The sequence below is a fragment of the Saimiri boliviensis genome, chromosome 2 (genome assembly GCF_048565385.1).
Source record: "Saimiri boliviensis isolate mSaiBol1 chromosome 2, mSaiBol1.pri, whole genome shotgun sequence".
Taxonomy (NCBI): Eukaryota; Metazoa; Chordata; class Mammalia; order Primates; family Cebidae; genus Saimiri; species Saimiri boliviensis.
The window spans coordinates 90760817-90774515 of record NC_133450.1 but is presented as its reverse complement, the minus strand read 5'-3'; the positions used below and the strand labels follow the sequence as shown (position 1 = coordinate 90774515).

The 13699-nt window shown below is 38.2% G+C and overlaps 1 protein-coding gene across 5 annotated transcripts in view; it reads left to right on the top strand.

The window, feature by feature from the left end:
- The window catches only part of KIAA0586 (KIAA0586 ortholog), a 136085-nt gene that overhangs the window by 86958 nt on the left and 35428 nt on the right, over nt 1–13699 (top strand). Inside the window, exon 30 of one of the 5 annotated variants that reach the window (XM_074393881.1) lies at nt 6458–12680. The exons of 3 other annotated variants lie outside the window; for them this stretch is intronic. In XM_074393881.1, the coding sequence (XP_074249982.1) occupies nt 6458–6885 (428 nt within the window). In that variant the 3' untranslated portion in view covers nt 6886–12680. Of the gene's footprint in view, nt 1–415; nt 12681–13699 lie in introns of those variants that run through there. One more of the 5 variants, XM_074393884.1, reaches the window with a different exon arrangement.

Below are 13699 nucleotides of genomic sequence, written 5' to 3'. Positions count from 1 at the left end.
GAGCATTAGGAAATTCAAAGCTTATATAGTCTTAGAAGATGTTTCTGACCACGTATGCAAATAATTTTTCTTCTTTAATAAAATGGTGCTTTTTTTGCCTTTGTGTTTGAAATTTAGCTAAATTACAATAGCTGTTAAAATTGACCTTAGGCATTTCAAAACCATAGTTAAAAGGGTTTTAAGTTGACTTTTTAAAAAATCTTAAGGTGTGGTAGGGATGTCAAAACCATGTGTGTGAATCTCTGATAGGGAGGGGTTGAAGCACAGACTAATAAGTCTGTCAGAAATCTGTGAGTCCAAATGTGTAATAAGCATTGTCTGAATGTGCTTTCCACAAATCCATGCTATTAGTGATTAACAAAAAATAAATTCACTTTGAAATGTTGCTAAATTTGGGAATTTTGTTTCCACCTAGGATGAGGAAATTGGAAAGAATGTTACTTTCACCCTAACTATAATAAAATGTCAGATAAATTACAAAATCATAACATTTCTTGAACTCATCAGAGAGCTGCTGATGCAGAGCAACTAAGTAGCCTAAAGTCCAAGGAAATGCAGACTCCTCCAAAAAGAGATGAGACACAGCACTGTCTCACTTGTGACAGAGCACAGTCACAGGAAGAAACGCCAGGCACCAATCAAGCAAATCAGAAGTATTTGGCTAAACTTTTTAGGTGGGTTGCTAAAGGCCAAGTGTAGAACCATTGGTAGTCACGTATGCAAGTGGAGTTCACACGCACTTCTAGGCTTCTTCTGCACAGACTCCAAAGAAAAATTTAGCGGTAAGGCAGAGGTTCTCCTTCACTGGTGCAGGCCTGAATGTGCCATTTTGACCCTTCTGTTAAGAACAAAAGCCTTAAGCCACTGAGGAAGGGGCAGCCTATTTGTTATTTCTAGGGTATAGGTGAAAACCTATTGTGGCTGGGGAAAGGGTAAAGAAAAAAAAAAAAGAATCCACTCCTGGGGGAGAAGAAGAAAACAGTCTTGGTCCCGCAATCTTTTATCAGCGCTATAAGAAGTTTCTTTTTATTGGGAGAGTGATTGGAAACAGTCCTACACAAAACTTGCCAAAGGGACAAGGCAGAATTTAAAATTTCAGTTTTCTCGGCCAGGTGTGGTGGCTCACGCCTGTAATCCAAGCACTTTGGAGGCCAAGGAGGGTGGATCACTTGAGGTCGGGAGTTCAAGACCAGCCTGACCAACATGGTGAAACTCCGTCATTTAAAAAAAAAAAAAAAAAAAAAAAAAAAAATCAGTTTTTTCCAAATTGATCTACAGATTCAGTGCAATCTCAAACAAATTCCAGCAGGGAGTTTTAGGTAGAAGTTGACAAGCTGAATCTAAAACCTATAAGAAAATGCAGAGGACCTAGAATAACCAAAATAACTTATAAAAAGAAAAATAAAGTTGGAAGATTATACTGTATAACTCTAATACTTATTATAAAGCTACAGTAATCAAGACAGTGGGTATTGACATAAATATCAATGGGATAGAATAGAGAATTCAAAAAAAGTCCACACATTTATGATTAGTTGATAAATTGATTTTTACAAATGGGAAAGACAATTCAATGGATAAAGGATAATCTTTTCAATAAATGATGTTTGGACAGAGCTTATCTCTATACAAAAAAATGAATGTCAATCTATATTTCACAAAACATATACAAAAATGAGCTCAAAAATTGATCATAGATCTAAATGTAAAGCCTAAAACTTCTGGAAGGCAATATAGGAGAAAATCATTGTGACCTTTGGTTGGGCGAACATTTCTAAGATATTGCAGAAACTATTGATAATTGGACTTGATCAAAATAAAAATTTCTGTTCTTCAAAAGACAGCGTTAAGAGAATGAAAATGGGCAAACCACAGACTGGAAGAAAATGTTTGCAAATTTGCTTTCTGATATGGTTATGTCCAGAATATATTTTTAGACCTTACAAAACTCAACAGTAGAAAAACAAACCCAATTTTTAAAATAGATAAACGATTTGAACAGATACTTCACCAGAAAAAGATATTTAGATGGCAAAGAAGCACATGGAAAATTGTTCAACATTATTAGTAATTGGAAAGATACAAATTAAAAATTAGATACCACTGAATTGATCAAGGAAACTGATACTACCATGTATTGGTGAGGATGTAGATCAATTCTAATGCTGATACATTGCTGGTGGGAATGCAGAACATAACATAAACCTTGGAAAACCATTTGATAGTTTCTTATAAAATTAAACACAAATTGATCATATGACTCAGCAGAATATTTTCTATATATTTATTCAAGAGAAATGAAGACTTACTTTCACACAAAACCTGTACTCAAAAATTTTTTGGCAGTTTCATTTATAATTAGCCAAAACTGGAATCAACCAAAATGTCATTCAACAAATAAATGAATAAACAATCTATGTAGTACATCCATACAGTGAAATAGTTCTCAGCAATGAAAAGACGTGAACTACTGATACACACACAGCACCACAGATGAGTCTCAATTGCATTATATGTAGTGAAAGAAGTTAAATTTTAAAGGCTACATACTGTATGGTTCCATTTATATGACATTTTGGAAAGGGCAAAACTATAGATATGGAGAAGAGGTTAGTGGTTGCCTCAGAGCAGAGTTTGACAACAAATGACAAGAAGGAACTTTTTTCCATTTGGATGGAAATATTCTATATCTTAATTAGGGTAGTATCTATACAACTATGAATTTTTGTTTTTTTTTTTTTTTTTTTTTTGAGACGGAGTTTCGCTCTTGTTGCCCAGGCTGGAGTGCAATGGCGCGATCTCGGCTCACCGCAACCTCCGCCTCCTGGGCTCAGGCAATTCTCCTGCCTCAGCCTCCTAAGTAGCTGGAATTACAGGCACGCGCCACCACGCCCAGCTAGTTTTTTGTATTTTTAGTAGAGACGGGGTTTCACCATGTTGACCAGAATGGTCTCGATCTCTCGACCTCGTGATCCACCCGCCTCGGCCTCCCAAAGTGCTGGGATTACAGGCTTGAGCCACCGCGCCCGGCTACTATGAATTTTTCAATGGTTAATCTTACTGGTTATAAATTATACTTCAGTAAAATGATGTACATATTACTGAGTTTGTGACACTTCTTTTGCTTATTATGAATTTTCTTTCTTTCTTTTTTTTTTTAAGTAGAGACAGGGTTTCACTATGTTGGCCAGGCTGGTCTCGAACTCCTGACCTCGTGATCTGCCCACCTCAGCCTCCCCAAGTGCTGGGATTGCAGGCATGAGTCACCACACCTGGCCACTTACTGTGAATTTTCTTAATCAGCTTGTACTAAAAGCTTATCATTTTGGAAGGTGTGAAAGGTTTTGTTGGTAAAAGGTGTGTAAATATGTCACTGTATTACATTCATTTACTCTTACATCTTTTTCTTCTATTAACACTTAGGAGGAGATAATTTGACATATTTTACAATACGTTATATCTTCAGTACAATGTAAACTGGATTTTTAGGTGTTTAAACACACATTCCATTTAGACTAAAAGTCTGAAACATTTATGTTTTGTAATTAATAGTGACTGAGAAACAAAGAAAAAATTTTATGTGCTAATAAATTTACAGTAGAAATACTCTTGTTTAAAATTTTCTTTTTTAGATTTCAGAAAGGGAAGAACTGTCAGCTCAAAAACTTGTGTTTTTTACTGGCACGTTCAATATTATGTGTAATCAACCCAGCTCAACTCAATAAACAGTAATTGAGGCCCCTCCACACTGTATGCTTCTAAGTCTCAATGCCTTTCTGCATTATCTTCCTTCCACCCAGAGTTTCCTTATCTTCCCACTTTTATTTGCCTCCAAATTACTTATTCTTCAACATTCAGCTCCATCTTTCTGAGTCCTTATTGAACCTCCAGTTGAAAATGTTTTATTCATTTTAACTCACTCTCTTCCCCTAGCTCTTCTCTGCCTTGAACATAGTTACAATCTTAAAAATAGATTTTGGCTGGGTACAGTGGCTCACACCTGTAATCCCAGCACTTAGGGAGGCCGAGGTGGGTGGATCACTTGAGATCAGGAGTTTGAGGCCAGCCTGGCCAACACAGTGAAACCCTGTCTCTGCTAAAAATACAAAAATTAGCTGGTTGTGGTGGCACATGCCTGTAATCCCAGCTACTTGAGAGGCTGAGGCAGGAGAATTGCTTGAGCCTGGGAGGTGGAGGTTGCAGTGAGCTGAGATCACACCAGTGCACTCCAGCTTGGGCAACAGAGTGAGACTGTCTCAAAACAAAAACAAAACAAAAAACAAAAATAGTTTTCATTTACCAGAGGCTTGCTATGTGTGTTCCTATTATTTCATTTATTCCTCACAGTACCATCCTAGGTAGGGAGTTTGGTTTGTTTGTTTTATAGAGACAGAGTCTCACTGTCATACAGACTAGAGTGCAGGGGTATGATTATAGTTCATTGCATCCTCAACCCCCTGGGATCAAGCAATCCTCCTGCCTCAGTTTCTGAGTAGCTAGGACAACAGGTGTGTGCCATCATGCCTGCCTCAGGTAGTTTTATTCCTGTTTTACAATAGAGAATAAGAGTTATGAATGTTAACTAATTTTCCCAAAGCACACAATTTAAAAAATGAAGATCTGAATTCCAGCCCAGATAGACTTGATTGCAAAGCTGATGCTCCTTTCCTTGTGTAATACTATTTATTGAATAAGCATTTAATGAATATTTATTGTATGACTTAACAGCTTGTTAACGAGCTGCTTTTATCACCTCTATAGTCCCCAGACTGATTATGTAATATTCCAAAGAAAGTGATATAAGGGATAGTTTTGTGACTTGTCTTTAAGATATGTTATCTGTTTCTTATTGAAGAGAGCTTGTTTCCCACTGTAACATTGTGGTGATCAGTAAATATTTGTTCATGGAATTGAATTTGATGATTACATCATTTGCTATTAACCCCAAACAACACTTAATTCTGTTATTTAGTAATAAGATGGAAGAAGGAAGGGAAGAGAAAAATGAGAATATTTAATTACAATCATTTTTCCATTACTGACTCTTTTTAATGTAAACAATCTTGCAAACAGCCACAGTGGAATAATCTAAAGTGATTTTTAATTTGCTTTTACAGAAGATTGATTTCTTTTATAATATTAACATAAATTTTTATTCTTTGAGGACATAATAGTTGAACAGAGGTTGGGGCAACTGATAATATGCCCAAGGATGGGGAAAATTAAATCAGCTTAGACATTAGTTCATGGGCAATCTTTTGAACTTTAGATGAGAGAGAAAAATAGTGTGGGCATTCATTCACTCTTTTTAAAAAACTGAGATATTGCCGGGCACAGTGGCTCAAGCCTGTAATCCCAGCACTTTGGGAGGCCGAGGCGGGTGGATCACAAGGTCGAGAGATCAAGACCATCCTGGTCAACATGGTGAAACCCCGTCTCTACTAAAAATACAAAAAATTAGCTGGGCATGGCGGCACGTGCCTGTAATCCCAGCTACTCAGGAGGCTGAGGCAGGAGAATTGCCTGAACCCAGGAGGCGGAGGTTGCAGTGAGCTGAGATCGCGCCGTTGCACTCCAGCCTGGGTAACAAGAGCGAAACTCCGTCTCAAAAAAAAAAAAAAAAAACTGAGATATTAATCACATACTGTAAAATCCTCCCTTTTAAATTCTCATTTTTTTTTGTATATTCGAAAGTTGCGGAATTATCTTCACTTTCTAATTCTAGAAATTTTCTTAGGGTAATTTTCTTCACCCTAAAAAGAAACTCCATATCTATTAGTAATTATTCTCCATTCTCCCCTCCTCAATCCCATCCTGGCAATCACTAATCTACTTTCCCTATGGATTTCCCTATACTGGACATTTCATATAAGTGGAATCATATAAGATGTGGTTTTTCTGTTTGGCTTCTTTCACTTAACATAATGTTTTCTTTTAGTTTAGTTTTTTGTTTTTTTGTTTGTTTGTTTGTTTGTTTGTTTTTTTCTTGTTGAGACAGGATCTAGCTGTGTCACCCAGGCTGGAGTGCAGTGGCATGATCACGGCTCACTGCAGCCTCCGACCTTCTGGGCACAAGCAGTTTTCCCACCTCAACCTCCTGAGTAGCGGGGACTGCAGGTATGTGCCACCATACCCAGCTAATTTTGTTTTCATTTTTTTAGAGACATAGTCTCACTCTGTTGTCCAGGCTGGTCTCGAACTCCTGGGTTCAAGCAATCTGCCTGCCTTGGCCTCCCAGAGTGCAGGGATTACAAGTGTGAGCCACTGCATCTGGCAACATAATAATTTTCAAGGTCCATTTATGTTGTAGCAGATATCATTACTTTATTCCTTTTTATAGCTGAATAATATTCCATTGTGCATTCATTCTTAGTCTTTTTTACCATCCCTTTACATAAAGTACCATAGAAAGTGCTGTGGACCCAGAAAGGGATAAAACAAAGCATCTGCTCTCTAGGGATAAAAAGAAGAAGGAGGCCATTTTGTGAAGAGATGAAGATTGAGAGGTTGTGGCCACCTTGCAGCAGTCCTCTTTGCCACATAGAACCCGGAAGTTGGAGTCTCAGAATCGAATCTCTTCTCTCTCCCCACTCCTATGAGATTTTTTTGGTCTTCAGCTACATTTTCTGCTTTGTGAGAAACCTTATCATCAAATGCAATGGCCAACAACATTACTCACAAGACAGATCCTCCCTCCGTGAACTTCGTGTGTTCATTGGAAATCTCAACACACTTGTGCTCAAGAAATCTGATGTGGAGGTAATCTTTTTGAAGTATGACAAAACTGTAGGTTGTTCTGTTCATAAGGGCTTTGCCTTCATTCAATATGTTAATTCAAGAAATGCCCAGGCTGCTGTAGGCAGAGATGTACGGCTCCTCTTTTGACTTGGACCATGTCTTTTAACGGAATTATTATGATAGGATGTGCAGTTACCCAGCACATGTTCCACCTCCTCCTATTGCTTGGGTTGTAGTGCCCTCGAAACGTCAGCATGTATCAGGAAACACCTCACAAAGGAGCAAAAGTGGCTTCAATTCTCAGACTGGACAGAGGGGATCTTCCAAGTCTGGAAAGTTGAAAGGAGATGACCTTCAGGCCGTTAAGAAGGAATTAACCCAGATAATACTAAGTGGATTCACTCCTAGAAAACCTGGAAAAAATGGAAGAGGAATAGGAAGCAAGCAGTAGAGATGAAGCATGATAAGTTAGAAGAGGAGAAGAGCAGTAGAGACTAATGTGAAGATGGAGTCTGAGGTAGGTGCGTATGACTGCTGAGGAGGGGACCTGCTGGATGATGATGATGATAATGAAGAAGGGGGATGACCAGCTGGAGTTGATCAAGGATGATGAAAAAGAGTCTGAGGAAGAAGAGGATGACAGAGACAGTGCCAATGGCAAAGATGACTCTTAAGCACATAGTGGGGTTTAGAAATCTTATCCCATTATTTCTTTACCTAGGCACTTGTCTAAGTTCAGATTTGTCACCAGATCCTCTCCCCTAGTATCTTCAGCACATGCTCCCTGTTCTCCCCATCCTTGTCCTTCCCTGTGCCTACTCCCATTTTCACTTTCTTTGCCACTCCTAGTAGTTTTGTTAACTCTTACCCTGTAATTTTTGCTTTTAATTTTGATACCTGTTTATGACTTAACAATAAAATGGATGTACGGTTTTTATCAACTATCTCCAAAAAAATCTCTTGTTATGCAAGGAGTACAGTTCTTTTCACTCACACATAAGTTCAATAGTTGCTTCCTTAACTGCAAAGGCAGTATCTCCTTTAGATGAGTAGCTCTTGGAAGCAGCTTTGAGTTAGAAAGTATTACACCCCCACATTAGTGTGCTGTGTGGGACAGTTCAACACACATGTAATATTGTATTTTTCATGAATGAGAGTTGGCATGTCAAATGCATCCTCTAGAAAAAATAATTAGTGTTATAGTCTTAAGATTTCTTTTCTGAAGTCGATACTGTGGGTTGTTTTTGTGAACGGCCTGATGTTTGGGACCTTTCTTCCTCAAAATAAACAAGTCCTTATTAAACTGGGGGTGGGGGTGAGAAGAAAGGGGTAGTTGAGAAGAATAATTTCTTTAAAACACTGCATCTCAGAAATAATTTGTTAGAATACTATTAAATATGAAAAGACAACTTTCTATAATTAAACTGTCAACTTGTCACTTTTTTCTTGTAGTGCTGAAAAATAAACATGTAGCAACAAGTGTGTTAGGTCAACTTTCAGTTTGTTTTTATGTATATAGCTTTCTTACATTTTATGTGAGGATGTTTGGATGAGGGAGGCATAATCCATATGAGAAAAAATATTTCTCTGGCACAATAATGGATTTTAAAACAGGTGATTATTTTAACTGTTCCTCTAGATATGCATATATATATATATATATATATATATATATATATACACAATATATATATGCATATCTCTCTATATAATATCTCTATCTATATCATATATGTATAATCAAAGAGACAAATGTACATAACTAAGGATGATCCCTCAGAATGGGCAAAATGCATACAGGATTGACATGGAAAATCTGTTAAATAAGACATTGAATATTATGCAAGGATTTCTATAACATTTTTACTTGTTGGTACTAAAAGTAATTTCAGTGTAGAAGCATTTTAATTGTGGAAATCATTTAATTTCCTTTTTGTGGAATTAATTATACACTGTGAATGGAGAGCTTGGATTTTTCTCATCTTTTAGACATTAAACACATCTCACCAAAATCATACACCAGGATTATTTTGAAGACTTGCCAACATTCCAAAAACCTCTTCAACCCTTTCATTGTTCTTAGCTAGATTTCCTGAAACTTGACTTTAAAGTTTTTATTATGATTCTTAAAATAGAAATCAAATTGATATAAAATATAATTTAAACTATTAGATCAATTAGTAGCCTTTTTTATTCAACAGTGACTACAAATAATTTAACCTTATAATCACAGAGGTAAATGTAGATTTGATAAAAATCTTCACATTTTGATACTTAAGACTTAGGAGCAGAAGAAGCATCTCCAGTTCAACAGAAGCAAAGGTTGTAATTACGATTAGGAGTTGCATCTGATCTTACTTCTAGTTGAATATTATTATTATTATAGAGATGGGATCTTGTTATATTGCCTAGGCTGGTCTTGAGCTCTTGGACTCAAGTGATCCTTCCATCTCAGCCTCCCAAAGTACTGGGATTACAGGCATAAGCCACCACTCCCGGCCTCAGTATTATTTTTATTATACCACAATGTCCTCCAAATTAACTGCAAGTTGATGTATTACAAATGTTATTCTTTTAATCAACCTAGTAATCATTTACTTAAAATGTTTTAGTTATTTTAATTTTATGTAAATTAGGCAGACTATTCCAATAAACCAGTTCTGCCCTTTTTGTTCATATAATGAAAATAAAAGGAGAAGCTTATTTCAATTTAGAATACATTACCCTGGAGAGTTTGTATAAATTCAGGTCAGAGCTATAGCTACACAGCCATCCAGTGTCATAAAAAAGCAATTCATCAACGAGTGATCTCTCCATTCAGAAGTGTGCATTCTTAATGTATGGCTATGAGAAACTGTTCTTTTATGAGCAGTTTGATTGAAAATGAAAATAAATAAATTAGAACAGAGAAGTAATATAATCTTATTATACATGTAGGATGAACTGCTACTAGATTGGTAGTCTCTGCTACAGAATTTCTCAAACTTTAACAGATATAAAATTCTCCTGGAGTACTTATCTATTAATAAAATGCAGATCCTAAACTGAATGTTTGCTTGAGGTGGGGTCTGGGATTGTGAACATTAAGTTAGTACCCCTGGTTATTCAGATGCAGAAGGGGGAGCACTGCCCTTTGAGAAACACTGCTAAGGACTCCAGTTGTTTTTGATGATTCTGTTCTTCTATTTAGAATTAGAAGTACTTTGGAGACAAATGACATGAGCTCAAATTTTAGCTCATCTATTTACTAGTTGGTGACCCTGGGCAAGATACTTAACCTCTCTGTGCTTTTCTTATCTGTAATATCTTATAAATAGCTCATTATGGTAATTAAAGACATAAGATACACATACTAGAACCTGACATATATTAAGAGCTATTAAAGTGTTAGCTATACTTACTGCAACCTCCACCTCCTGTATTCAGGCAATTCTCCTGCCTCGGCCTCCCGAGTAGGTGGGACTACAAGTGCACGCCACCATGCCCAGCTAATTTTTGTATTTTTAGTAGAGACGGGGTTTCAGCATGTTGGCCAGGATGGTTTCAGTCTCTTGACCTTGTGATCCACCTGCTTTGGCCACCCAAAGTGTTGGGATTACAGGCATGAGCCACTGTGCCCAGCCCTGAAAGTGTTAGCTTTTATTAGGATGACTGTTTCTCTCCTTTTTGAATACCCATGTTATAATCAGCTCTCCTTTAGCAGATAGGAATTGAACCCATATTTGTCCTAAGCCTTAAAGGATGCTGGTGAGGAAATGCTAAAGATGGTACATGTTCTATATAGTGTTAGGGAGATAACAAAATTGTTTCTCTTCTGTGAATATATTTAAGATTATATGTATAAGATATAGCTTAGGGACCTGGGCAAGATGGCAGAATAGGAAAAGCTCTGGTCTGCAGCTCCCAGCGAGATCAACGCAGAAGGTGGGTGATTTCTGCAATTCCAACTGAGGTACCCAGTTCATCTCATTGGGACTGGTTAGACAGTGGGTACTGACCACAGAGAGTGAACAGAAGCAGAGAGGGGCATCGTTTCACCCAGGAAACACAAGGGGTTAAAGAACTTCCTCCCACAGCCAAGGAACTGTGCCCTGAGGAATGGTGCGTTCTGGCCCAGATACTACACTTTTCCCATGGTCTTCACAACTCGCAGACCAGGAGATTCCCTTGGGTGCCTACACAAACAGAGCCCTGGGTTTCAAGCACAAAACTTGGCAGCCAGACTGCTTCTCTAGATTCCTCCTCTCTGGGCAGGGCATCTCTAAAAGAAAGAAAACTTCCATCTCCCTGGAACAGAGCACCTAGGAGAAGGGGCAGCTGTGGGCACAGCTCTAGCAGACTTAAACATTCCTGCCTGTTGGCTCTGAAGAGAGCAGCAGATCTCCCAGTACAGTGCTCAAGCTCTGCTAAGGGACAGACTGTCTCCTCAGGTGGGTTCCTGATACCATTGCCTCCTGACTGGGAGATACCTCCCAACAGGATGTGACAGGCACCTCATACAGGAGAGCTCTGGCTGGCCTCTGGCAGGTGCCCCTCTGGGAAGAAGTTTCCAGAGGAAGGAACAGGCTGTAATCTTTGCTGTTCTTCAGCCTCTGCAGATGATACCAAGGCAAGCAGGGTCTGGAATGAACCTCCAGCAAACTCCATCAGACCTGTAGCAGAGGGGTTTGACTGTTGGAAGGAAAACCAAAAAACAGAAAGGAATCACATCAACATCAACAAAAAGAACATCCATGCAGAAACCCCATCTGAAAGTCCCCAGCATCAAAGACCAAAGGTAGATAAATCCATGAAAATGAGAGGGAAAAAAAAAGCTCAAAAAGGCTGAAAATTCCAAAAACCAGAACACCTCTTCTTCTCCAAAGGTTCACAACTCCTCGCCAGCAAGAGAACAAAACTGGATGGAGAATGAGTGACGAATTGTTAAAGTCGGCTTCAGAAGATGGGTAATAATGCCAGGAGCATGTTCCAACCCAATGCAAGGAAGCTAAGAACCTTGAAAAAAGGTTAGAGGAATTGCTAACTAAACCTATTTAGAGAAGAATATAAATGACCTGATGGAGCTGAAAAACACAGCATGAGAACTTCTTGAAGCATACACAAGTATCAGTAGCCAAATCCATCAAGCAGAAGAAAGGATACCAGACATTGAAAATCAGCTTAATGAAATAAAGCATGAAGACAAGATTAGAGAAAAATGAATGAAAAGGAATAAACAAAGCCTCCAAGAAATATGGGTCTATGTGAAAAGACCAAACCTACGTTTGACTGGTGTGCCTGAAAGTGACAGGAATGGAACCAAGTCGGAAAACACTCTTCAGGATATCCAGGAGAACTTCCCCAACCTAGTAAGACAGGCCAACATTCAAATTCAGGAAATACAAAGAGCACCACAAAGATACTCCTCGAGAAGAGCAACCCCCAGACACATAATCGTCAGATTCACCAAGGTTGAAATGAAGAAAAAAATGTTAAGGGCAGCCAGTGAGAACGGTCAGTTACCCACGAAGGGAAGCCCATCAGACTAACAGTGGATCTCTCTACAGAAACCCTACAAGCCAGAAGAGAGTGGAGGCCTTTCTTAAAGAATTTTCACCCAGAATTTCATATCCAGCCAAACTAAGCTTCGTAAGTGAAGGACAAATAAAATCCTTTACAGACAGCAAACACTGAGAGATTTTGTCACCACTGGGCCTGCCTTACCGGAGCTCCTGAAGAAAGCACTAAACATGGAAAGGAAAAACCGGTACCAGTCACTGCAGAAACTTACCAAATTGTAAAGACCATTGCCACTGTGAAGAAACTGCATCAGGCTGGTCCGAAGGTAGTGAGTTATCTAAATTGATTGTTCACAGTCAGTTACAGATCAAACTCCTTGTTCTACTCTCCCCTATTCTCACTACTGCACTTGACTAGTCTAAAAAAAAAAAAAAAAAAAGAAACTGCCATCAACTAATGGGCAAAATAACTAGCTAGCATCACATACAAATGGAAAAATGTTCCGTACTTGAGGATAGGAGGAATCAATATTGTGAAAATGGCCACACTACCCAAAGTAATATATAGATTCAGTCCTATCCCCATCAAGCTACCATTGAGTTTCTTCACAGAATTAGAAAAAAACTACTTTAAATTTCATATGGAACCAAAAAAGAGTCCATGTAGCCAATATAGTTCTAAGCAAAAAGAACAAAGCTGAAGGCATTATGCTACCTGACTTCAAACTATACTACAAGGCTACAGTAACCAAAGCAGCATGGTACTTGTACCAAACCAGATATATAGACCAATGGAACAGAACAGAGGCCTCAGAAGTAACATCACTCAACTACAACCATCTGATCTTTGACAAACCTGACAAAAGCAATGGGGAAAGGATTACCTCTCTACTAAATGGTGTTGGGAAAACTGGTTAGCCATATATAGAAAACTGAAACTGGACCCCTTCCTTACACCTTATAAGAAATTAACTCAAAATGGATTAAAGACTTAAATGTAAGGCCTAAAACCATAAAAGCCCCAGAAGGAAACTTAGGCAATACCATTCAGGACAGAGGCATGGGCAAAGACTTTATTACTAAAAAACCAAAAGCAATGGCAACAAAAGCCAAAATTGACAAACGGGATCTAATTAAACTAAAGAGGTTCTGCACAGCAAAACAAACCATCATCAGAGTGAACAGGCTACCTGCAGAATGGGAGAAAATTTTTGCAATCTATCCATCTGACAAAGGGCTAATATCCAGAATCTACAAAGAACTTAAATTTACAAGAAAAAAACAACCCCATCAAAAAGTGGGCTAAAGATATGAACAGACACTTCTCAAAAGAAGACAATTATGTGGCTAACAAACATAGGAAAAAAAGCTCATTGTCACTGGTCTTTAGAGAAATGCAAATCAAAACCACAATGAGATACTATCTCATGGCAGTTAGAATGGTGATCATTAAAAAGTTAGGA